General features: G+C 34.7%; 1 protein-coding gene across 1 annotated transcript in view; it reads left to right on the top strand.

The window, feature by feature from the left end:
* LOC150105230 (glutamate [NMDA] receptor subunit 1-like) overlaps positions 1 to 26,068 on the top strand; it is a 550,508-nt gene that overhangs the window by 209,404 nt on the left and 315,036 nt on the right. Inside the window, exon 8 of the mRNA XM_090395141.1 lies at positions 21,093 to 21,194. Coding sequence (XP_090251267.1) covers positions 21,093 to 21,194 — 102 coding nt within the window. The remainder of the gene's footprint in view (positions 1 to 21,092; positions 21,195 to 26,068) is intronic.

Below are 26,068 nucleotides of genomic sequence, written 5' to 3'. Positions count from 1 at the left end.
CCTCCGCTTTCTTTTGATTGTAAGTTGCCGGCCATCAGAAAGTTGTTTGAACTCTTTCTGACTGACTTCGGAGATGTTTATACTTAGAGCCTGCAAGCCTTTCTCATACATACAAGTTTCAATAACAATCTTTCTAATGCCGCCATGTACAGCTTCGGCGACAAAAACATTGCCTTTGTTTTTAACACTCTAACGTATTCTTATTAAAGCAGCATATAGTAGTTAGTTTCAAAAGAGTTATTTACAAAAACATCTAATACAAACTATACCGAGACAAACAAAGTTTATTTTTTTTTACAATATTCACACGGGACTTAACCTAAGTAAAAAATTGATGCAATGTGTTTTGGAATATTTATTATTTAAGCTACAATCGAGTTTTTACACTTTGCTTATAATCGTCTTCACTCGGCTTGCTGTTTGACTTCCACCGATCCAAATTAATTCATTTATCCGGACTAATAAGAAAATTACTGATTTGACAATTTTAACGAAATATAAATAACCAATAGCAATACACTTAGAGCGAATTAAAAATAATACAAATAATGATAAATAAAATACTATGTTTTTAGTTTTAATTAAATTTGTAAGTAAGATGGAATACACAAGAGATCGACCAAAAATCGCTCCGCGATCGACGGATTGAATACCCCTGCCCTATATATATATAGAAGAGAACTACCATTCCAGAACCTTCAAGGAGGCTGCTATGGTCGCCCGTTCAACAGGAAACCTAAATAAGAATCAAGGTCTAATCCTACCGGAAATTTGGAAAACTTTAATTAGATTACTAAACATCAAAGAAATGAACTTTCACGTCAATTACATTATGTCTCGTAACAAATAAATCATGTTCCCGAGACACGCGCATCTCTCGCACAATACTAATTTTGTATATGAATTGGAACTGTCAGTTAAAACCTAGTCTGTTACCTTCATATCGCTTACCAATTGTATCCCTGAAGATGCCGATAGCAAAAATCGGTGAAACTAGTAGGACGAAAAATTAAAACTCACTTGACTAACATTCATAAAAAGTGTTATAGTTTATTATAACTTGTAGGATGTTGCTGGCTGTCTTCTAATTCAGCGGCATCCTGGCGTGTGGCAATATACATCCATCTGCTGTTTGACGGGAGTATGATTGAAAGGAAGGGGGTTTTGGAAAAGGTGCGGGTAGAGTGGACAGAGAATTTTTAGAGTGGATAGAGAATAAAACCTTTAGATTTTATTTTCACCCATTTCTTGTAAAGTCCTAGTTTACATATTAACAGGTTATGATCACTTCCAATTTCTGCTTATGTTAACGTTCTAATATCTTCTCTTTCTGAGGGGTGTGTTACTTAGTTACATATAATATAATCTATTATTGATTCCTGTCCTCTTGTGTTTCCTTATTTTATTTTATGTTTACATTTTTTATTATATTTATATTTTATATTTACTTTATGTTATTTTACGCTGATAAAATGCATTCATTATTTTTAACTTATTATTTGCACAGAATTCTATCAATGTTTCTCCATTATTGTTTATTGTTTCTTCATTAAATCTTTGCATGATTCCATTTATTGCTTTTTTCCACATTCTTGCATTTAAGTCTCCCATTATAATTAATTTTTCATTTGGTATTATTTCTTGTATTATTTGTTGTAAGTCCTCATAAAAACCTTCTGTTTTTTTCTTTTCTTCCTTCTTCTGGGGCATATACTGTGATTATATTTATGTGACCTCTCTCTGCTTTTATTCTAACTGTTAATATTCTTTCGTATTTATATTCTTCTATATTTTCATTTAACTCTTTATGTATTCCTACTCCGGCTTCAGCCCTATTTTGTTTTTTTACTCCACCGTATATAAATATATAACCTTGTATATTCATTGTTCCATTTCCTTTTTTTTTGTTTGTTTGTTTCTGTTATGCTGCATATTTTAATGTTTCTTTTGGCTATTTCTTGTATAAGTTCTTCCTCTTTTCGATTAATCGCTCTTACATTCCATCAATGTTTCTTCATTGTATATAACCAAGACAAACATAAATAAAATAAAAAAATAAAAAGTATCATCCTTAAATAAAATTTGATCTCTTGCAAATATATGTTAGGTACTAGTATTGATGATGGTTGATTGGTATCTTTAACTAGTAAGGAAAAGTGTGTATTTTAAATCATGTGTAATCAATTTTTCTGTACACGAATCCGAGGTTTTTTTAAATTATTTTTCCAGTAAAAGAAAGAGTGATTGATTATGCAAGAATGACCATAATTGCTAAACATGCTAGCAAAGTGAACAAGGCAGATGATATACTTCATTTCGTGTCATCACTAGATAAGTGATTATTTGGAAATTAATTTCTTCTTTGTGGGAATGTTTTGGACATCGAATGCAAGGGGGATGGGCTAAAGCGAAGACAACATGTAAAGTGCTTGCTACATTGAGTAAGCTCATGACATCAATAAAAGAATAGGATTGATCACGTATTTTAGGGAATGCGCTAAGTAGTTTGACTTGGTTATTCAAGAAAAGTCTGGCAACAGGAAAAGAAAGGTCCTCGAGGAAATGTATCGTTGAATCAAACGTTATCTAATTACCTATTAATCTATGTTTCGGGAGGAACAGTGAAGACTTTGGAGAAGTTGGTTACGGTCTGAACAAAATTGGACCGATGAAAGAAGAAATCTCTCGGTCATGGATTTGTTAAAGGACGGTCTTGTTTTATTAATTTGATCACATTTTATAATAATATAGCAATGACAATACTGAGCAGGGGCGAACACTATACTGATTTCTTGATTTTGCGAAGGCATTTGATAAGATACCGCAGGATAAATTAGCATTTAAATTGCTGAGACGGAGATTAATATCAGACTGGTGACATCGATTGGAGATTGACTAAGGAATGGATTTCAAGCTGGTGCTTATTAGAGAAACGGTGTGTTGTAGTGGAAGAATTACTGATGGGATACCCATAGGGTTCCTGGGCCATTGCTATTTAAGTTATAGAGTGATGATATGGCATCTGAGTTAAAGGGAGACATTCAAGTTCGTTGTAGATTGCGCAGAGACAGATACAAGTACGAAAACTAAATGTAGGGTTACTCCAAGAGGATTTAGATAGTCTTGGTGCCTGCGACAAAGAAGTGGTTTTGTTATTATATAAGGCGTTGATTCGACGGCATCTGGACGATATGCAGATTTGTCTCCTGAGTTTTTGGGGTGAAAAGATTCATAGGAGAATAACTACGATAATTTCAGGACAATGAAATGTTGACTACGAGAACAGATTAGGTAACTGTGAACTGTAGAGTTATTTCAGAGAGAGGAGGAGAGGGGATTTGATAGCATAGATTTAGGGGATACTCTGAATATATGGTAGGAGAGGTAAAAACTAAAGGTCATTTATAGAAGTTGAATAAGAGTTCGAGCAAATGATGGGAAGCAGATTTTTCTCATGGCGAGTGGAATGTTGCCAGGGAGAGTGGTAAGTGCATTATTGTGAAGAAGTTTTATGAGATCTACGATAGGAATGTGTGAGCTAGGTGCGTCATCCCTAAAAGTTGTTGCTATTATTGAGTAGTTGCCAGTTATTTCTAAATAACTGTAAGTTGTTGATTATGATGCAAATTAGCTGATGTTATACGTTGGACAACCCTCACAGTATGAGTCTTGGACTCCTTAGAGGTATCGGTATAATAATAATAATAATAATAATAATAATAATAATAATAATAATAATTTGATTTCTTGATTGCACGCACAGACATTTACCATGTATAATGAATATGCTGAGTCTCATTCCAACAAATTTCAGCGCCGATGTTTTTCTTACAATGCTTGAAGATTTTTAAATTTATAATTTTAATTATGATTTTCTTACAATGCTTGAATATTTTTAAATTTATAATTTTAATTATGATTTGTGATTCATTATATTTATTTAATTAAATTAGTAATTAAGAAAAAAATTAAGGGTGTGTTATGACATATTAATGAAATATAATAATAATAATAATGTACTTTTTAAAAATATTAATTTATTTATATATTTACAGCGTCGTATTTGTATATAAAATCGTTACCAAAAGGATAGTAGACAAATGGTTGGTATTAGAGTTATCAAGAGAGTTATTGTTACATAATATGTGAAGCATAATTATGAAGGGAAATATTATTATAATGATGATGGTTTTCTTAAAGTTGCTTTTTTTTTTTTTTTTTTTTAAAAGATGGATACCGTGGTAGTACAGTGGTGCCTCGCAATTCGACAGTTGAATTTCGCGGGCCGGCGCATTCGCGTGCATGGAATTTTGCGATGTCATTTGTTATTTGTAATTTCTTGTTGGGCTGCGTTGGTGTTTGCTGGTGTTGTTTGTGCTAATTTTCAATTCTGCATTTTTCAGAAAGTAAAAGTTTTGTGCATCCGCAGTTATTATTATTTTTTTGAGTGAAATTAAGAATGGGTCCAAAGAGAAGTGAACAGAGGAATAATTCAGGAAAGAAGCATACTTGGTGGAGCGTAGAAAAGAAGAAAGAAATTGTAGATAAAGTGCAGAGAGGTAGAACAATCACAGATGTAGCTCAGGAGTATGGCGTTCCTAGGTCAACTGTGGCAAGTTTTTGGCAACAGAGAGAGATTATGGGTGTCTGCTGGTGCAATGGAGATTTCTGACAAGAATAGATCTTCAATCAATGAAGGGATGGAAAAGCTGCTTATCACCTGGATTAGAGAAAGACAGATGAAGGGAGATCCAGTAACTCAGGCAATGAGAAGGCTAGGTTAATTTTTGAAGATTTGCAGAAGAAAACGCCAAGATGCACCCAAGAACAAACTGAGGAATTCAAAGCAGGTCGAGGCTGGTTTCACAGATTCCAAGGTAGAACAGGCATCCATAGTATTATCAGACAGGGCTTATCCATAGGTGCTATTAGCTGCTAGCGCAGATAAACAGGCTGCAGAAAAGTTTGTGAAAAAATTTGAAGATTTAATTAGGTAGGAAAGCTATCTGCTACAGCAAATTTCTGATAGGGATGAAACTGGGTTATTTTGGAAGCGCTTGCCAAATCGAACTTACATCACGCAAGAAGAAGTGAAGCTCCCAGGACATAAACCTATGAAAGATAGGCTTACCTTGTTATTGGCAGAAAATACAAGCGGAGACTTTAAAATAAAGCCACTTCTGGTCTAATGCTCAGAAAATATTCGGTGCTTTGGGAAGAAGATCATTAAGTCCAAGCTGCCATTGATGTGGAAATCCAATGCAAAAGCCTGGGTAACCCAGCAAGTTTTCAAATATTGGATTTTTGAGGTGTTTTCTCCGAGCGTGAAGAAGTTCCTCATTGACAACAATTTGTCTTTGAAAGCACTGCTGATCCTTGGCAATGCTAGTGCCCACCCTGAAGACTTAGAGGACATTCTAGAAATTGACTTTGACTTCATCAAAGTCCAGTTCTTGCCTCCAAACACGACGTCACTGATCCAACCCATGGATCAAGAAGTGATTGTGTGCTTTAAAAAACTTTACAGCACGGCTTTGTTCTCACAGCTTTTCGACGTGACTCACTCTTCTGACAAGACACTGAAGGACTTCTGGAAGACCGAGTTCAACATTCTCCACGCCATTTCCTTTATTAAAACTGCCTGGGATGGAGTGACACAGAGAACCTTTTGTGCATCGTGGAAAAAACTCGTTCCTAATTTTTCTCAGGATGATAACAATGCAGAACAAGCAGTTGGGGGAAACAGAAGCAGCTGCAGCCATCGAGAGATCATTTCGACGGCGGAGAATCTCGACATAGAAGAGGTTAAGAGGCTGATGTAGAAGTGCTTGTGGAGGATCACGATGACGAACGGACCGTGGAAGAACTCATAGCACTCAGCTAACAGCAAATAAAGGAAAGAAAGAAAGAGGAATTTCACCTGAAGAAGAGGATGGCAGGGAAAAAGGGCCGATGCCAACAGCTGCCTTTAAATGAGTTTTATTCCATTGGGAGTAGGTGCAGTCTCTTGTTTCGAAAGGCACCCCTAACACAGCTGATGTGAGTAGAATGACAGACTTGTTCAACAACACCATCATACATCACTTCAAAACCATCTTGAAAAAAAGGGAGAGAGAGACAGTCCACCCTTGAACAGTTCTTCATCCCTGTTCAAGCAAAGAGGGGACAAGCAGAGGTAGAACAGAATAAAGAAGACTCACTTCCAACATCTAAGGCTCAATGAATTGTATGTATTGTGTATACAATAGTGTATTTTGTAATTTAGTGTGTTATACAATAGTAAAATACGTAAAGTAAATAATATGGTGTATTTCTCTCCCAAGCAGCTGGAGAAACTCGTTCTCCAGCTGCTTGGGAGAGATAGGGATCCGACAACGAATTAATCTATTTTCCATAGACTTATATGGGAAATATTGTCCCGCAATTCAACATTAGTTCGGCGACGGTCTAGTGTCGAATGGCGAGGCAGGCATTGACAAAGTATTATCGCGTATCGCGTGATACGATTTCCAAGGCGTTTCAGCTGTTTGTAATTTCTGTATAAAAGCCCACAAGGTATTCTTAGGGTCTGTCTAGTGTGGAAATCGTACTGTCATAAAAAAAGAAATATGAGCTTTTATGTTATGACTGGCTTTCTATTGGCAGTGGATAGTTGTTACATATGTAATTGCATACGCAGACTCTCTCTCTCTCTCTCACACACACACACACACAAGGTTATTCATTTTCAGCAGCTGTTTAGGCCACAACAGATGACTGCTTCATCCAATTTGTGGAGTACTATATCTCTAATCTAGAATAGTTTTACTGCGATTGTCCTAAATTTATTTAGCAGGATATTAATATGGCCTGTCCGCTTCATATCGTATCTACGTGAAGGCCGACATATTTTATTGTTAAGAGTGTGTTGTGGTGCGTATTTCTCCTCTACATTCCTGAGGTATATTTCAAGGAAAATTATCGCCTTTTGAAGTAGATGATGACTGAAGTCTGGGATTTTTAATCAGCATCTTACTGCAATGTTAGGGGAAGTGTTACTGCGTAATTTGATAATAATATTTTTTTTTTATTTTCTTGCAAAGCAATCACATGTACACAAAACAAAATAAACAAAGCACTAAAAAAATACTGTGGTACAAAAGTTTCAGTACTAAGTACTGCTTTCGCTTTATTACAGAAAGTAGATTAATTCATCTGATTAGTTATTCCAACCTCATAATTCATATTTTCTATTTACAATATATGAATGTGCATACAAATACATGTTATATGCATCATGAATTTTTTAATAATAATAATAATATTTTTTTTTTGACAATGACAAGGATTATTATCATACAGAGTATTTACAAAAAATGTAACAGTGAAATTAATGCCATCTCGTCTGGTGTCAGGTGGAATCTAACAAGATCAATTACATAGTGGGGTGTTGTTACAGAGTTGGTGGATCGGTTGCTGATGATGAAGAAATGCATCACCAAATAGAAAAGATGAGAGCGAAAAGAGTAATCATAATGGGAGACTTTAATTATCCAAATATTGATTGGGTAGCAGTAGAATCTCGTGAGAAGGATCAAAATGCATTTATTGAGCTGTTCCGGGACAACTTCCTCAAGGTGGTGAAAATTTGGAAAAGGTGGTTAGAAGACGGACAGAAGTGGTGAAAAGAGACATGGAAGATTGTGAAGCAACTGAAGAAATGGTACAAGATAGGAAAGAATGGAAAAAGGGGATTCGCAAGGAAGATATGGGGTCTTTCCTCTATTGGGGTGAATGGAGCTGTAGAACCATTTTTAAACTTGGTTTAGTGCTTCTTCCACTGCTTTCTGAAGGTTGATAATGGCAGTGTTACTGCGGAACTTAATAATAATAAAAACAACAACAAAATAATAATAATAATAATAATAATTTTTTTTATTGATTTCTAAAATATTTACACAATTACAATAATCGTCTTTAGTGACATTCCAACTTGTAATTTTTACAAAATTCAGCACTAAGTGTTGCATATTCTACATTGTATTTTAATTAACTGTGTGTATAACTGTGGACCTCCCACGATGAGTCTTTTGACTCCATGGAGGTTTATATAATAATAATAATAATAATAATAATAATAATAATAATAATAAATTAAAATTTTGATAATAATACTTTTTTTGCATCTATATTTACAACACGTGTTCTTCTAATATCAACAATGAAGATTACACGGAATTTTTGAATAATGGATAATAATTTTTTTTTTTTTTTTATTGATCTGTTAAAATATTTACACGTACAATAAACATCTTGAGTGACATTGCAACTTATAGTTTTACAAAATTCAGCACAAAGTGCTACATTTTCTACATTGGATTTCAATTAAAATTTTTAAAAATACTTTTTGCCTCTGTATTATGTATTTACAACACATGTTCTAATATTTACAATAAAGATTATACAGAATTTTTGAATATAGAATATACATAATAATAATAATAATAATAATTTATTTATTTATTTATTGTTTTTTTATGTGTCAGATAAATTGCATACATAGATGCTGTAATAATTATATATATATATATATATATATATATATATATTTATTTATTTATTTATAACACATTACAATTGTGAATAACAGATATTTGCAAGTTAATAATTTTCTTGTAATAATTAGCAAGTTAATAATTAGCTTATCTGAGGAAGATAATAGATGATAGATGGTGGTGGTTTCTTGGTTATGTTCCTATACTGGTCACAAGCCAGGTGTTGATTTTACTGTTTGTTGGTACGTGCTTGGAAGACTTGACCTGCTATTACAGTTTAACTTTTTTTTTTTTTTGTGCAGATAGGGTTGGATTTAGACATGGCATGTTTGTTTCTTTGTGTTCTTGTAGTGATGGTTTGTTTTTTGAGAGGGACTTTGTCATAGGTTTGTGTGTGTGTGTGCATGTGGGGGGGGGGAAGAGGGAAACAGGAATTGCTCTAATTTTCATTCTCGCTATAATATTTATACAGCGCCTGTTTCAGCTCTCTGTATGTTCCTAGGTTTCTGTTGTCGAACGGCAGTTTGTTTATCATGTCAGGTAGATAGAAGTTCGGGTGGCTTTGCCATTTTGATTGTTGTACTTATATGTTATGTAGTTTGTTGACTGTGGTCTTGTTATTTGATATGTTGTTCTAGTTACTCTATATGTTGGGCTGTAGTAATGTTTTAACATGACTGTGTAGTGGCATAAGTGTTTCACCTTAAATATTTTGTGTTTTGTCCATGCTTCCTGCATAAGAGTGGGTTGTTCCCAAAATATCAGTTTCAGCATTTTATCTTGCAACCATTGTAGCCTGTTAAGTCTGTAGTCTGTGCAGAATGCGTATGATGTGATTGCGTATCTTAAAATGTTTTCACATAATGCTTTATAGATTAGTATTTTTATGTGGGTTGGGGCAATGTCTTTTAATCTGTATAGTTTGCTTGCTATTATCCTAAGCTTGGTATGTAGGTAGTTTGTATGGCTATTCCAACTTTGATCTACATCGAAGTGAAGTCCAAGGTAGGGTGTTGTTTTCACCTGTGTGATGGTTGTGATTTTAGGTTCTGCGCTTTGTGTATAGGTGGATGAATGTCGGATAGTGAGATATTTAGTTTCTATGGGCAGGGTTTAGGGGTTTTTGAATACCATTAGCTTTGTTTTTTCCAGGGTTTATATATATGCCGTTTTCGGTTAACCAGTTAGTGATTTGATTGACTTGATGTCGTGCTGCATATTTGTGTAAGCGACATTTGCATTGTTGTGAATGGATACTATGGCCGTGTCGTCTGCGTACTGGAAGATTTTACTTTTTAGGGGGAGTTGGCTTATGTCGTGTGTGTATATGTTAAATAGAATGGGAGATAGGACAGCTCCTTGCGGTACTCCACAGGTTACATGTACCTCTTTGCTCTGTGCTGATCCTATACGTGTGATGTGCTTTCTGTTTTTCGTGTATGCTTTAAAACACTGGAGTAGACGATCTCCAATTCCGATATGAGTTAGTTTATTTAACAAGGTTTTGTGTGTTTGTGTGTCAAATGCTTTTGTTAAGTCAATGAATACCACTAATGTTATTCTGTTTTTATCCAATGCAGCATTTATTAGGTATGTGAAATCTTCCAGGAGTGTTGCTGTTCCTTTATTTTTTTGAAAGCCATACTGTGTTTGGGGTATGATTTGAAATTTTTCAACGTATGTGGAGAGTTTCTGATGCACGATGTGCTCCACGATTTGGTTGATTACAGACAGCGTGGCGATGGATCTGTAATTACTTATGTTTCTTTTTCCCTGTTTGTATATGGGTGTAATTAATGCAGTCTTCAGTGTTTCAGGTATGTGTCCCGTTTCGAAGATTTTATTTAAGTTTTTGTATAACTGGAAGTAGGTTGGTTGAGTGTTTCTTGATGTCTTTTGGTCTGATTCCGTCTATCCCCAGTCCTTTGTTAGGGTTAATTTGTTGAATTACCAGTGTTAGTTCTTCTTTTGTTACTGCGAGGAACCACATCGACTGGGTCGCTCGTGGACCTAGTGGAGAATGTTCGTTTGTGTGAGGAAAGATTGTTTCTTGTAGCTTTTGGACAGAGTTCACGAAATGCTGATTAAAGTTGTTTGCCAACTGTTTGAGGGATTTGGGGTCGCAGGCAAAGCTGTGTTTTATTGTTTCTGAGGCAGTGGTTCTGTGTATATTGTCCAGCATTTCATTAATCAGGTGCCAGGTTTCCTTTATGTCATTCTGAGCTGTTGTTAATTTGTTGCTGCAATAGTTTATTTTTGCCAGTCTAATCTGTGTTGTTAGGAGATTCCGTTTTCTTTTGTATTCAGCTTTTAAAGCGATATTGTTCGGCGATTTCTTAAGTTGTTTCCATACGGCATCTTTTCTTTGTATGTTTGTTAGTATGTTGTCTGTTATCCATGGATTTTGTTTCGTTTGGGAGCGTATTTTTATTTTTGTTAATGCTTTGTTATATATTTTGTTAAATGCAAGTTTAAGATTATTATATACACCTTCAGCAGGATCTAAAGATGCTATCTGCATCCAGTCTGTTTTTCTGATTTCATCGATTACTATTGTTTCGTTTAGAATGCTATAATACTGTTTTGTAGTCTCAGTGATTTTTATGGGTTCTGGTTCAGTGTGTAACTGTAATGCTGTGAAATAATGGTCTGCCAGTTTGCATGTTATAACGGCTGCTGTGTGGCTGTTTGGAGGGGCCCTTATATTTATATGATCAATGCAGGTTGAGGTTGTTGTGTTTCCGACGATCTCTTCTCGTGTATACGACTGTATGGATGGGGTTATGTTATATGCCGATAATAGGTCTAGGTATTGTTCTGTGTTGTTATTTATGTTTCTAATGTTTATATTAATGTCTCCTATTATTATCAAGTATTCTGAGGTGCCTACTTCCATGGTTGAAAGCCATCTGTTTAGTTCTTCTAGGAATTTTGTGGTGCTTAAGTTGGGTGGTCTGTATATTGCGTTTAAAATCAGGGAGTTTTCTTGTTTGATGTTTTTAATTTCGATGCATATGTTTTCTGCGTATTCTAATTTATAGTTTATTTCTGTCTTCTAGTTTATCTTTGGTAGATATTATTATACCACCGCCTCGTTTTGTTTGTCTGCAGTGTTTGTGTTGTTGGAAGTGTGGCATTTGGTAGGTGGATGCCTCTTCGTTTGTCGTAGTTACTTCAGTCAGTATTAAAATGTCTATTTCGTCTATATCTTCCTTCAGATAAGCTTGCAGGGTCAGCCAGTATTTTTGAATGCTTCTGATGTTGATGTGGAGAATAGCTAGTCCTTTTTTGGGAATTGTCACTTGTTTCCATTCCGTTATTGATTTCAGAATGTGGCAATTATCATGTTCCGGGGTGATTACGTCTGCTTGATGGTCCGTATTCATGTTAGTTGGTGTGCTGTTCCTTCTTTACGAGTTGTCAATATTCCTTTCAATGTGGCAGCCTGTTGAGGTCGTCTACGGATTTTATTTCGATTGGTTTTGCGTCTTTTGTCTTTCTAAGGTATATTTTGCTGTCTCTTATCCATACAAACTGGTAATTGTTTTCTGTTTTTACTTTCCTTGCTTGGTAGAATATTTTCTGATAGTATGGCGTTAGGTATTCGGACAAGTATATTGGGGTGTTGTCGTGGTCTCCTTTCAGATCCTTGACTATTCGTTTTTTAATCCTGCTAGCTTTTATAAGTGTAGTTTTATTGGTCTGTTGGTGAGTCGCACTACGACGGGAAAAGGACAGGTATTATTTTCTCTTTTCCTTTTTTGTGGTAACCGATGCACTGACTGTATGTCTCTTGATTCAATGGGAGAACTTATTTTTTAGTTTAGTTGTATTACAGAGTCTCTTAGATGTTCTGTAGCTATTTCTGGGAGACCATTTATGAGGAGATCATTTTTGTGCTGCTGTTGGTTTGAGAGTTCGTACTGTTGCTTTAAAGAGTTTAGTTCTTGCTGTAGTTCCGTTGTTTCTTTAATTAAATTATACTGTCTTTCCGTTAGCTCTTTGACGCAGTTTTTAATTTCTCTAACGGTCTGTAATACACCTTCTACCGAGTTATTATTAAATTTAATAAATTCCTCATATTGGTTGAATTTTTCTGTAATTTGTGTGGTATGTTTTTTAAATAGCTCGCCAACCAAATCGATTAAATTGTCTTTTAGGTTTTGTAATCTATTTTCAAGTAATGCATTTAAAGTTGGCTCACCTGGGTTTCCGTTGTTGTTTTCTTTGTTTTTAATTCCCTCTGTTGTTGATAGCTGTTTACTGCCTGCAGTTGTTTTCTGCATGTGCAGTTTTCCGCTTGCGGTCGAAGGCGACGTTCCTTTGTTGTCTCTGCAATGGGGACACTTCCACTCGTCACGATTCTTGTTTGATTTTCGCTGCCAAGTAGCCTCACAATCCTGAACATAGAAAATGCATGTTTCTCTGGCAGTTCCTACATGTTACGTGGTTTTCTTCCCCCGTTAAGTCTTCTTGGCATTTGTAGCACTTCATACTTCTTATTTGACGATCTTGCTATAATTTCTAATATGGCGACTTCCTTTGTTCTCTTCTCGCGTAGTTGACCAACGTATACTTCAAGCTTTGAATACTTATATTTTACTTATTACTTAACAGATACTTACAGTTTTTACATCAATATGTTCGTCTCGAAGAACGGAATTCACTGATGTACTTTAAATTTTAATTCACAAGAAAAGCTCTACTTTGCAACTTAAAATATGGGAGCATCGAAATAGCGTACTTCCGACCGCTTGCTGCTAAAGCGCCCTCTCCTAATATTATCATAATTCCTTCTCATAATATCTTATAATAATAATAATAATAATAATAATAATAATATGATAATGTCTCAGATAAATTACATACATATGATTATTACAGACTTTTTTTGCATGTTTACATATTATGTATAAAATAACAATTTTTCTATTTTCATCGTACAGAGTATTTACATATTCACAATTAATGCATATTACACTTGATGCTCTCTACAATATTCTGTACGCAGTTTAAGGCACATTATTTCTTTTTCAATGTTTGTTTTCTTTGGATACAAATTCATATACTTTTTTTTAAGCTGTATGTTCATTATTATTATACACCGTACTGACTGTTTTGTTACATAATTTGCAGTCTTTGATTATCAGGATTACGTGTAGATGAATGAGGCGATTAATCCCACCTACTCCGAAGCTTGGGTTAGCTTTTATGAAGAGAGTGGGATTAGCATTCAATATTTTTATTTTTGTTACTGTTTATGAATGGGATGTTGGCATTGGATGCTGGTGATCTGTGATGAGTATATTCGTGTTAATGGCATATTAACTTTGTTGGTATGTTTTCCAGAGTTGGTTTAATGTTCTGTAGTTGTCTATGTAGTTGTTAATAATAATAATTTTTTTTTTTTTTTAATAGTTTATTATCCCTCAAATAATTACATGAATAGACTAATATTTAGGTAACAATGCATCTTTTTCTTGCAAAATGATTCAGTTAGAATTATAATTACTCTTAATATCATTATCATTTGCAGAATTTTTCATTGACACAAGAGTAAAAAGTGTGTATTATTACCATTAATAATAATCATAGTAATCGTGTTTATTATTAATGACTCACAAGTTAAACAATATTACTTATGTTGCAGTTTACATAATGATATTTTTTTTAATTTAAATTGTAAATTAAATATATAATTTTAAACTTAAATATATAACTGAAGTATTACTATCACATTTTCTGTTTACTACTAGAATTCATTACAGAATGTTAAGTGAATAATGTTAGATAAATACTATTACTGCGATGTAACTCAACTGCACCCTCGAAGCTTTGTAATTAGCTTATCTGAGGGTGATACTGGTTATATATACATATATTTGTTATTGATTTGGTTGCTGTATTGGAAGTAGGCAGATCTTTGGGAGGTCAAATGAATGATCGGAAAGGTCGGATCAAAGTGAAATTGCCGATATATCCTGTATTATCGCATCTGTCTTGATGGCTCACGTTCTTTTTTTTTATTGTGGGCTTCTTTTTGAACTATTTAGGAGGCTTTTTTCTTCACAGTGGCAGCCTTTCTATGTCTTCTGTGCTTTTAATTTGTATCGGCTTTGAAGTTTGTGACTTCCTTATGAATATCTTGGCATCTCTGGTCCACAAAAATTGGTAATTTTTTTCCATTTTTGCTTTTCTTGTTTGGTACAACAGATTCTGGTTGAATGGTGTTAAATATTCAGATAGGAAGATTGGTGTATTGTCTTGCTGTGCGTTCAAGTCCTTGGCAACTAGTTTTTTCTGTCTGCTGGCTTTTATGAGATTGTCTCTTGTGGACTTGCTCTTAAGACGAATTATGACTGGTGCAGGTCGTGGGAAGCCTTGGTTTTTGCTCTTCCTAGGAATCCGATTTACGGCCTGAATCTCGTTAAGCTGTAGGGGGATATCAATTACATGGCCTAATTTTAAAACCACATCTCTGAGGTTTTCTGTAGGTGCAGTTTCAGGAAGACCGTTTATGACAAGATCTTTTTTATGTTGTTGCTGATTTAAACGTTCGTATTGTAGTTTTAGAGAATGAAGTTCTTGACGGAGTTCGGATGTCTCTTTCATCAAATTGTGTTGCCTGTCTTTTAGTGCGTTAATGCTCATTTTAATGTCTTTTACCGTTTGCAACACTTCTATAACTGCTAAATTATTATGTTTTACCAAATCTTCATATTCTCTAGATTTTTTTGTTATTTGTTCGTTCTGTTTCTTAAAGAGTTCTTGCACAAGATCTACTAAGCTGGCTTTTATAGTCACTAGACCGTTTTCTATTAGTATACTTAAAAAGTTTAAATTATAGGACTCACCTGCGTTTTTTTGTCTGTTCAGTTCGTCATCTGATTTTGCCTCCTGTATAATCGGCTGCATCGTAGGTGGCTGCCTTACGTGCGTTTCTTTGTTCCTCATGCAGATTACACACTTCCATTCCTCACGTGTTACATCGGGTTCATATTTATGTTGCCCGGTTGTTTCTGAAAAGCCGGCACATTTTAAGTGTAGAATCCTACTGCATTTCGTACAAGTTATATTATTTCCGTTGGACAATAACTCCTCCAGGCATTTGATACACTTCATGACTCACCTTTCTTCCCTTAGGCAGTGAGGCATGATTATAAAGATGGCGATGTCCTTTGTTCTTCGCTGGTTGTTGACCACGGTCATCTCTGTTCCCTTTTCAACACTTCAAAATTTGGTTTCTTCTTAGCCGATCTCGTTGAATTTTATATCACTGTCTTCGGCGTGATAAGTAGGGTTACTTGGGAGCACTTTCAACTTAAAACAGGAGTTGGAACCACTTTAAAACTATGATAATAATAATAATAATAATAATAATAATAGAACCATAAGATTAGATTCCCTGAACGGTCTACTGTACTCTGAGAAAGGTCTTGATCATAGGGAAAAAAATCCCCTAACATATTTTATTAGATTCCCTTAGATTCTCCAATGGAGAAAGCGAAGCCATTTAGTCTTAACTGAAAAACTTCAAATTTTGAATTGCTTATTTTAGTATGATTAGCTTTCTATAAGAATAAAACACATTTAGAAAAAAATCAGTTTTCTAAGGAAGTTCTAAAATCTTCTGCAAAAAAAAACACTGTATTTTCTTATTTTTCTATAAAAATATTACTTTATGGAACTTCCTATTTTTCTATAAAACTGGAACTTTTTATTTTTCCATAAAAATAGGCTACATAGAGAAATTTAATTTTTCCTTTTTTTAATAGCATTATGACTGCAGATGCAAAAACGTGGCATTTAAATATTCGATATCATTTCTTATATTTCTTTGCATTTATATTTCATTATTTATAAGCTTAAGATATCCTTCAAAAATTATTCATTATTGCAGTATGTGAATTACTGCCGGAAGGAGAGCACAAAATGTCAAGAAGCATCAACTGAACCAAGGTGAAACAGGGCATTTACTGGAAACAAAAGAAAATTAACCAAATTCAGTGTGCCAGCTTTGATCAATAGAAGTCTTCATTTGAATTTTAAAACAGTTCCGGTGTCAATTGTATTATCTGTGCAATTTGCAAGTGACACATTGTGGCGCTGCTGTAAATAAATTCGACGGATAATCCTTAGGAAATAAAAGAAAGTTGTTCATATTGTTATTTTTTACTATTCTACTTTCGACATGCTGTGCTGTACTGCGTATTCTTAAAATAATTAATTTGGAGTTTACTTCGGTTAATTCTACATCTCAGATTTCTTAGCTGAAAGTCTTTTTCTCTATAGTTTAAGAACAACAGGAGTGTTTATTTTTACAAGCCAAAAAAAAAAAAAAAAACCTTATACCTTGCGAAGTTGCCACAACAATAATGTTCTTTCTTTCTTTTTCTTTTTTTTCATCCACGGGATTAATTTCTAACATTTTAAAAGATATACGAATAAATAAGTCTGCAGATATCCTGGCATGTCTCTGTGGGTTTAAGGCAGTTTTTCGATCACCAGCCACTCCAGGAAACATAAATCACATACACGTGAAGTACGACACTTTTTAATATTAAACGAAAGTTATGAAATGAATAAATATTTCATGTATGACTAAAATGTCGATCGGAGGAGGAGGCGGAATGTATATTTTTATTTTATTGTTACTATTATTTGTTTTCCCTTACAGAATGGTGTGAATATTTCTAGAAATTTAGCTGCAAATTTTTTATTTTTTATTTTTTCTTCCTGGCTTTTGAAGCCTCGCTAGCAGGTAAACTTATTGTCTAGTAGTGAGCAATTAGCAGTCCGCGGTGCTGTTTTTATTTAAAGATAGTTTAACTAAAACGAAATAAAAAAAAAAAAAAACGAAGTATAAAAACTGATTCGCAGTTGAATTACACTGCTGTGTAAGTCGACTTGAGTTCCACAAACTTCCATAAAAAAATAAAAAATTGTACTGGGCGCTTTAGAATTTCATTTATATTAAATTGAACTGGTGTACATCCCTGCTGATTTCGAACTGAAATGAAAGGCTGGAACATTTTTTTTCTTCCCCCCCCCCCCCCAGCTGCCACAAAGCAGAAACAAACAAAAAAAACAAAAAATCTTCGTATTTCTATTAACTGATTGATTCTTCCTTTCAACAATATACAGTTCTAATTTAGATGATATACCTTTGCTTCGTTTCATTTATTATTATTATTATTACTACTACTAATAATAATTATTGTTAATTCATAATTATCTATGAAATATTTGATTTTCGCTTCACTTCTTTGTCGGCAATTATAAGGACCTATACCCTAGTGTTTAATTCAGAAAATAATAACTAAATATGAGTTTAAGACATAAAATTAAAACGGAAATTTGTCCTCGATTATTTTATTTTTCTGTCCAATTATATTCTGTTGTTATAAGCTATTATAGCAGTTATTGCCGTATTGTGAAGCACGAGAAACTGCCACAAATTCTGGTATGCTAAAGAATGTAAATTCTTCAGACAAATATTCCATCTTTTGTTGATTAACGCTGTAGTTAATTGTAAAAATCCATCTTTTGCAAATTAAATGCGTACAATTAAATAATTGTTTGTAAAAATTCCATCATTTGAAAATGATACATACATGGCGCAGGGTCACTCTAGCGCCTTCATGATAAAATACAACTTTCAGTTGGAAGCAAATGCATTTGGATAATTGCGTTTTGCTTTCTGAAAAATACCGATTGGTTTTCGTTTTCATCGTTTGGTTTCCGCCCAAAACCAACAACATTGTAGGAGCGCTCGTAAATATCATGATTTTAGTAATCAAAAATAAAACTGATTTTATTAACAATATTATTAATCAAATGAAAGCTTTAGTTTTGATTAACAAGAAATCTTTTTACTGGGATAAGTAGCTCATGTTAATTTTTAATTTTATACCATAACTCTCGTATTTCGTTATCGTTATTCTTCTAATAAATTAAACACTAATAAAGAACTTTTCCTTATAATTAGAAAAAAAATGAAATATTTCATAAATGTTATTTTAATAATGTTGAATTTAATTTACCCATTTAGTGAAAAATATTGTAGACAACATGTGTACAAAAATTCGATATAAAGAGCGATGACCGATGAGAAACGATTAACAAAATGAAATAATAAAAAAATAAAATAAATTTCGTGCTGCTGCTGCTTCACGAAATATAAATTAAGATATCCTTTTAATGTCACTTATCTGATCGGAAAAAATAAATTATCAGAGATGATTATAACCATAAAATAAAACTTTGTATCGTTCTATATCTCCTGTATGCAACCTAACTATACTCATCTGCTAAAATTTTGACTAATACCACTAATGAACTCACTTTAAAACTTTGGTCACAAGATAAACATATTTATCCATGTAAACCTCAACATTATCAATATTAAAAAAAAAAATTATATATATATATATATATATATATATATATATATATATATATATATATATAAGAAATTACTATTCCTCTTCATAAGGCTTTGGTGCATACACATCTGGATTACTGTGCTCAGGTCTAATTGCCTGGATTCCTTGCAGATGAGAAAGTGGCAGAGAAGATTCAGATGTGAGTGACCAAGTTGGTGAGTGGTGTAAGGAATGCTCTTGTATTGATAGATTGAGAATAGATGGGTTGCAGAAGTTGGTTGATAAGTGGAGAAGAGGGGATATAGAATCATTAAGTACTAAATAGGATTTATAGGATTGATGTAGGGAAAATATTTCAGCAGTTGGCTAGTGGTGGAAGAACAAGAGGTCATCATTAAGTAAGAGTGGTTAATAAGGGTATGAGGACTAGATTTTTTGGTTCGAGAGTGGTGAACAAGTGGAACGCATTGGCAGAGTCAGTTGTGAGTGCTAAAAACCATAACCTATATTCATTCAAATGCAAGCCATCCATCTTATGAAAATCCTTCCTTCCTTCCTGCCATCAAACTCACTCCTACATTCTTATTCCTACATTCTACATTCTTACACATCTACATTCTCCACACCATTTTTCCTTCACAATCTTCTCACTGACTCACTGGCTATAACAGCTCTCTGTCTCATCTTGCCTCTGTCATACCATGACAGCAGACTCACAACTTTTACTTTCTCACTCTTCTTTTTTATGTGTCCCAGCAACTCTTTCATATCTTCTCGCATATCACACATGACCTTGTAGATCATTAACATCCCTTTCACCTTCACTCTCTGCATCCTCATGACAAATTCCTCTGTAATTCTTACATTCATTTTTAATTCCATTTTAATAGATGGGTACTATGAGAGCTCTATTCCAATTTAGAATATCTGGAATTTGATCTTCTGGCCATGCCATTTGAATTATGCAGTGCAGCCACTTGAAAACTTTTATACCTCCATAGTTGAGCATTTATATTCAATTATCATTTACTCCAACTACCTTCTCACATTTCAGATTTTTAATGGATTTTTTTTTCTATCTCAAGTGAACCCATATTGCCAACCTATCCTCATTTAAGTGAGAGATGAATTTCATCACCTGGTGTGAGATCACTGCCCCACTTATTGGAGGCCTGAAGTGGCTTGAAAAAGTTCCATGTTTCTTCTAGAGCAGGGTTTCCAAAAAAATAATAAAATAAATATAAAAATTGATAAAAATAGAAAAAATTATTAGCCAACCCACTGTACAAAATGCATTATAGGTTTTGCAAATAACCTTTCATGAGTGGGGGCAACATAAAAAAAAATTCATTCAGTATCCAGGTAGATTCCTGCTAACAAGGTGAGGATTGGACATTAGATCAGAAACCCTGATTGGTTTTCCACATTCTGTAAAAGACTATGTGGAAGTCTCCTCCAAGTTATCTAGCTTTGAACTTTAAGTGGGCCCCTGGAAGTAGAGTATAAATAAGCAAATAGTATAAATAGTCAAAAGGGTGGTAGATTTTAATGGTGAATTGGAATGCATTGCAAGGGATAATATTTGTTGAAAGTTTTTCCACTTGGTTATACTATCAATTGAAGATGCCAAGAAATTATATTCTTAGTTTAATACTTTATCCAAGTGTAAGGAAATCAAGAATATTTTACTAATAAGGTGTGACACCTTTTGACTACTTGTATATGGAAATATGACTTCTGCATTACTTCAGCTTTGGTATCACTTCTGGGTCTGGTCCTGCTGATGAGACTTCAGTAAAGGTTAAAACCAGCCTGAGTAGTGACCCTTCCCACAATGCATAGCATTATACATGTCTGTAAGGATGTGTGCTTTGCATTATGGGATACTAAGGCAAGTGATGTGAAGTCATTAGCTTCTATATACGAGTTGCCCAGTCCTGAGAATACTTCAGGCAAACTTTGTTTATTTACACGTGGATAAAGGATTAAATTTCTTGAAGAATATAATTTCTTGGCATCTTTAATTTAAGGGATAATATGCTGCTTTAAACGAATTTTTAAATTATACTGTTTAGTGTGATAATAATTGTTATTATTTTTAAGTGCTTCTCAATTGGATATTGATAACAAAACTAACTAGGAATTATTATGAATTATAAATGTTTCTTTCCAGGAAAAGATGAAACGCGATCTAAAACTAAATGTTGGTGAAATTATCTGGCCAGGTAATGAAACTAGCAAGCCACGTGGATATATAATACCTACCCATTTAAAGGTAATATAAGACTGATTGTTTCATTTTTAATTGAAACATAGAATATGTAGACTTGCACATATGTGGAATGATATTTTCATTTATTTGAAATTCAGCTAATTACAGTAGATGGCGAGCAGAGATGAACCTCTACCAGATCTTATATCATTGTGAATAAAATAATTCACTGAACAAAAAGCTTCAGTTAGGTTTGTTCAGCAAGACCTGATTTCAACTGTTTTCTCGTCATCAGGTTTAATAGTGCCAATAGTTCATATCTGCCACAGAGGCATCATCTGGAATACAATACCATCAGACTTATATTGAGGTTCCGTTTTGATGATCCTGACATAAGTTGGAAATCACTATATAAACCACAAGGATGCCTGAATGCTAAAATTTGTAGGTCTCTTTTGTTATATTTGTAACTAATTTTAGTTTTTGTTTATAGTGAAATAATACAATATATAAATTATAACTTAAAATTTCTTTATGCAACTGTAATATAATAATTAATGACATATGAATGCACAGTCCTTTTGTGCACTTAAAAGTAAAATAATCAGATGAATGCACATGGAGCAAGAGTAAGTCTTCAAAGCTGCTGTTTTATTAATTGGACAATTCATCAGAAGAGGCAGAGAGGCTAGGTCATTGACAACAAATTCTTCATATTCAGGAAATGCAAAAAAACATTCTGAGGATGGTTTATTAGAAGCATAACTTGGCAGTTCTAGACTTATCTTCAGGGGGATGAGGTGACAGCAGAAATGGCACTCTTTAAAATTTTGTATGTTACATCCAACTTAGTCTGCATATGTTTCCTTTTATTTTCTGCATGAAATTTTCTGTAGTAAGCAATTGCCACTTGCATCATTCTGTCTGCTTTACTAATACAGAGGCAAATTTCTCTGTCAACTTTTCCATTGGGAAAAAAAAACTTTTTAGGGCCTTGGCTTCTTCCTTGTGTTTCCTCTGTTTTTTTTTCTTTTCTTCTTCTACTGCTTCTATGTTTGTGGAACTACAAGGGGGGTGATTATGAAGAGCTCAGGAGACAGCTTGCAGGTGTAGCATGGAATGAGGAGTTAGCTGGAAAAGAGATCAATGCAGCTTGGGGGATTTTCAAAAAATATTTAGTGGATGCAATGTCTAAATGTATACCACGGGTGAGAAGATTAAATAAGTTAGGTGTGAGATGGATGAATAAAGAGATTAAGCATGCAATACAGAGAAAAAGGGCATTGTGGAGGCAGCATAAGAGAAGTGGAAGTAACCAATTTCATGAGTTCTACAAAGACCAGGCAAGGAGAGTGACTTGGTTGGTGAGAGTAGCTAAAGAGAGGTATGAACAGCAGTTAGCTAATGAAGCTAAAAAGAATCCTAGGGAGTTCTTTCGATATGTAGCCAGCAAAAGAAAGAATGCTTATGGAAGGATGACATTGATTGGAGGAAATAGTATAAAGACAGCTGTTGCAGAATGTGTGGTGGAGATACTTAATGAGCAGTTCATAAAGATCTTTCAATCTTGTGAATGTGACTTCATGGAGAGATTAAGAGCAGTTGATGATGGGGAGGAGAGACTGATTGTAAGTGAGCAAGAGGTGTTTGGGGAGTTGAGTAAACTAGATGTAAATAAGGCTGTGGGACTTGATAATATATCACCGCGTATTCTGAAGGAATGTGCCAGAGAGTTGACACCTGCCTTGACATATTTTTTTAATACGAGTCTTGCACTTGGTCAAGTTCCTAAAGAGTGGAAGGAGGGCAAGATTGTGCCACTTCATAAAGGAGGTGATCGAACTCAAGCATCAAACTATAGGCCTATCTCTGTGTCAGGTGTTGTGGTTAAGTTGTTGGAGAAGCTTGTGAGAACTAGGATCGAAAGTTGGGTTGACAACAATGGTATAATCTTCGATGGACAGCATGGATTTGCTAAAGGGAGGTCGTGTTTTAGTAATCTACTTACTTATTACAATAAAGTGACTGCTTCCTTGGACAGAGGAGAAGGATACACAGTAATATACTTGGATTTCGCAAAAGCTTTTGATAGAGTGCCTCATGATAAGTTGACAGTCAAACTAGAGCAGATGGGGTTGGATATTAGATTAGTGCATTGGATTGGAGACTGGCTATCTGATAGGTATCAACAAGTTGTGTATGGGGGTGCAATATCCAGGAAAAGGAAAGTCACTAGTGGAACGCCTCAGGGATCTGTTTTAGGGCCATTATTATTTAACTTGTATATTAATGATATTGGCGAAGATTTGGATGGAGATATTCAGTTGTTTGCAGATGATGCAAAGTTGGGACGAACCATAAAGAGTAGTGAAGATGTTGTGGCCTTGCTAGAAGACTTGAATAAATTGAGTGATTGGGCAAGCAAATGGGGATGTGAGTTCAATGTTGCAAAATGTAAGGTTTTAAAATTTGGAAAACAAAGATGGGATGCAGAATTTATGCTTGGTGAAAATATATTGTTGGAAGTAGAGGAAATAAGAGATCTGGGAGTGATAGTGGATAAGGATCTAAAATTTAGGGGTCACATCGCCAAAATTGTGAAGACAACACAAAGACTACTGGGAATGATGAGGAGGACACTGACGTGTAGAAGTAGGGAGATTCTTGTTCCATTGTATAAGGCTTTGATTAGGCCACACATGGACTATTGTGCCCAGATTTGGTCACCTGGTTTTCAGAAGGATGAAGAGATGTTGGAAAGGGTCCAAAGGCGACTGACTAAGGTAGTTTCTGACCTCTGGAATGTCGAGTATGAGGAAAGATTGAAAAGATGTAATTTGCAGAGACTAGTGGAGAGAAGGAAGAGGGGAGATATGATAGAGACCTACAAGTTGGTAAGGGGTTGCTATAGGATCAATGGTGGAGAAGTTCTACAGCGAATAGTGGGAGATCAGGGGAGAACCAGAGGTAATCCCTGGAAACTGTATAAAGAGGGTGTGAGTAGGGGAGTGAGAGGCAGGTTTTTTTCGTGCAGAGTTGTGAATGATTGGAATGCCTTGCCTGAGAGTGTGGTGTCTGCAAGGAGTTTGAATGTGTTTAAGACCCGGTATGATGAGATGTGTGTGAGATAAAAGGACCTCCTAGATGAGTCTTTGACTCCATGAGGTCTTGTTTAATAATAATAATAATAATAATAATAATAATAATAATGTTTCTAGCTTTACATAGTCTTTATTTGAGACCTCTTCCACATTTTCTACTAACTGTACATCTTCATTGTCAACCTCCAACTACAAATTCTCAGTTAACAGCACTATCTCATCATTAGTCCCTTATAAGGCTTTGTCTTTCTCAAATCCTGTAAATGTATTGACTATAGATTTTCAGCACCGTCTTCTATTCTGCTGGTCACCTAACTCCATTGCATCTGCACGATATAATCTCCTTCTAAAAGTCTCTGAGGGTTTTTCTCAACGCAATAACAGCAACAATCTGAACAAAAGTATTTCTTAATATGCCTCAAAGACAACAATCACAACCTGGTCCATGGATTGCAGGAGTGAGGTGATATTCAGTGACCATGGTAATATGGTAAGTGTGAGTGGTTGTAGGTCGCATATGTCATAAGTTGAAGAGAGGCTGTTTAAAAATTCTAATAACACACACAAAATCACACAAATAAGTGGAAGATACTAGACTAAAGTGTAGCCGAATATCTTCCTATGTCCAAAGAGAGAGAGAAAGAAAAGGCGGGGGGGGGGAATCTCTTCTATAGATGCTGTTAGATTGCCTTGGCTATTGGGTGGGAAGTCAAAGAGTTATTGTTTCCCAAATCTTGAGAAGTTTCACACACAAACTGTGAGATATGCTGCTGATTCCAAAAAAAAAAAAAAAAAAAAAAAAAAGTCACATTTGTATTTGTTGCAGTGAAGCAGAGTAGTTTTTTTTTTCCATTTGATTCTGTGCATGGTGTCCAAGATATGATTGGCTTAGACCTGACTAACAACAGTTTGGCAACAGATATACTTGTGTTCCTCAAAGCATTCCTCATTAGCAGATTTCCTTTCCCAGCTTGTCCGCAGTAAGTTGCATGAACAAAGAGGGGATTTGATACTTAGGCAAGCGAAGGCAGCTTGCTTCATATTAGGTTTGAAAACAGTGCAGCAATTATTATTATTATTATTATTATTCTTGACGCCTGCAAGGAGTCATGAATAATAGTGGACTCATCGCGGGAGGCCACCTACTATACAATTCTCCATCTCCACCACTACACCAAGCCTCTACTCTCAATCAATTACATCAACAGCATCTACTGTCCACCACCACAGCAAGTATAATTTGTCTGTAAATTGTGTGTGTTCTGATTTGTCTGTATGCAGGATGAAAAACCCAAGTTTCCAGGAGGAAAAAACCTGCTACTTCCATATGAGATCAACTAACTCACCTTCAATCGAAAAAGTTCATATAAAGATTCCTCTCGTCATGACGAGAATTATATTTCTTTAAACTTATGACAGTTTTCTGAGAGAATAGTAATAGCATTACTATAATCAGTATGTTGAAAGGAATAAGCCTTTATGAGGAAGTTAGTTCATCTATAGCCATTGGATACAAAGGTATAAAGGAGAGTTCAGCTGTGAGGGAAGCTTGGTTGGAACAGAGGCTGGCAGCTCTGTTTACAAGGCTTTTATGATTCCATATTGTTGGGAGCAGCAGGGGGAAATTATTATTATTATCATTATTATCCTAAGACCTCATGGAGCCAAAGACTAATCTAGGAAGTCAGTTTGTCATACACACAGCTCATCATTCAAATGCAGACACCACACTCTCAGACAAGGCATTCCAATTTCAGAATTCTGCATGCAAAAAACCTGCTTCTCACTCCCTTGTTCCCACCCTCCTTATACAGCTTCAAGGGATGACCTTTTGTT

The sequence above is a fragment of the Typopeltis vanoorti genome, chromosome 7 (genome assembly GCF_054136105.1).
Source record: "Typopeltis vanoorti isolate ZY-2024b chromosome 7, IOZ_Tvanoo_1.0, whole genome shotgun sequence".
NCBI lineage: Eukaryota > Metazoa > Arthropoda > Arachnida > Uropygi > Thelyphonidae > Typopeltis > Typopeltis vanoorti.
This window is presented reverse-complemented; position numbering and strand designations above follow the sequence as displayed.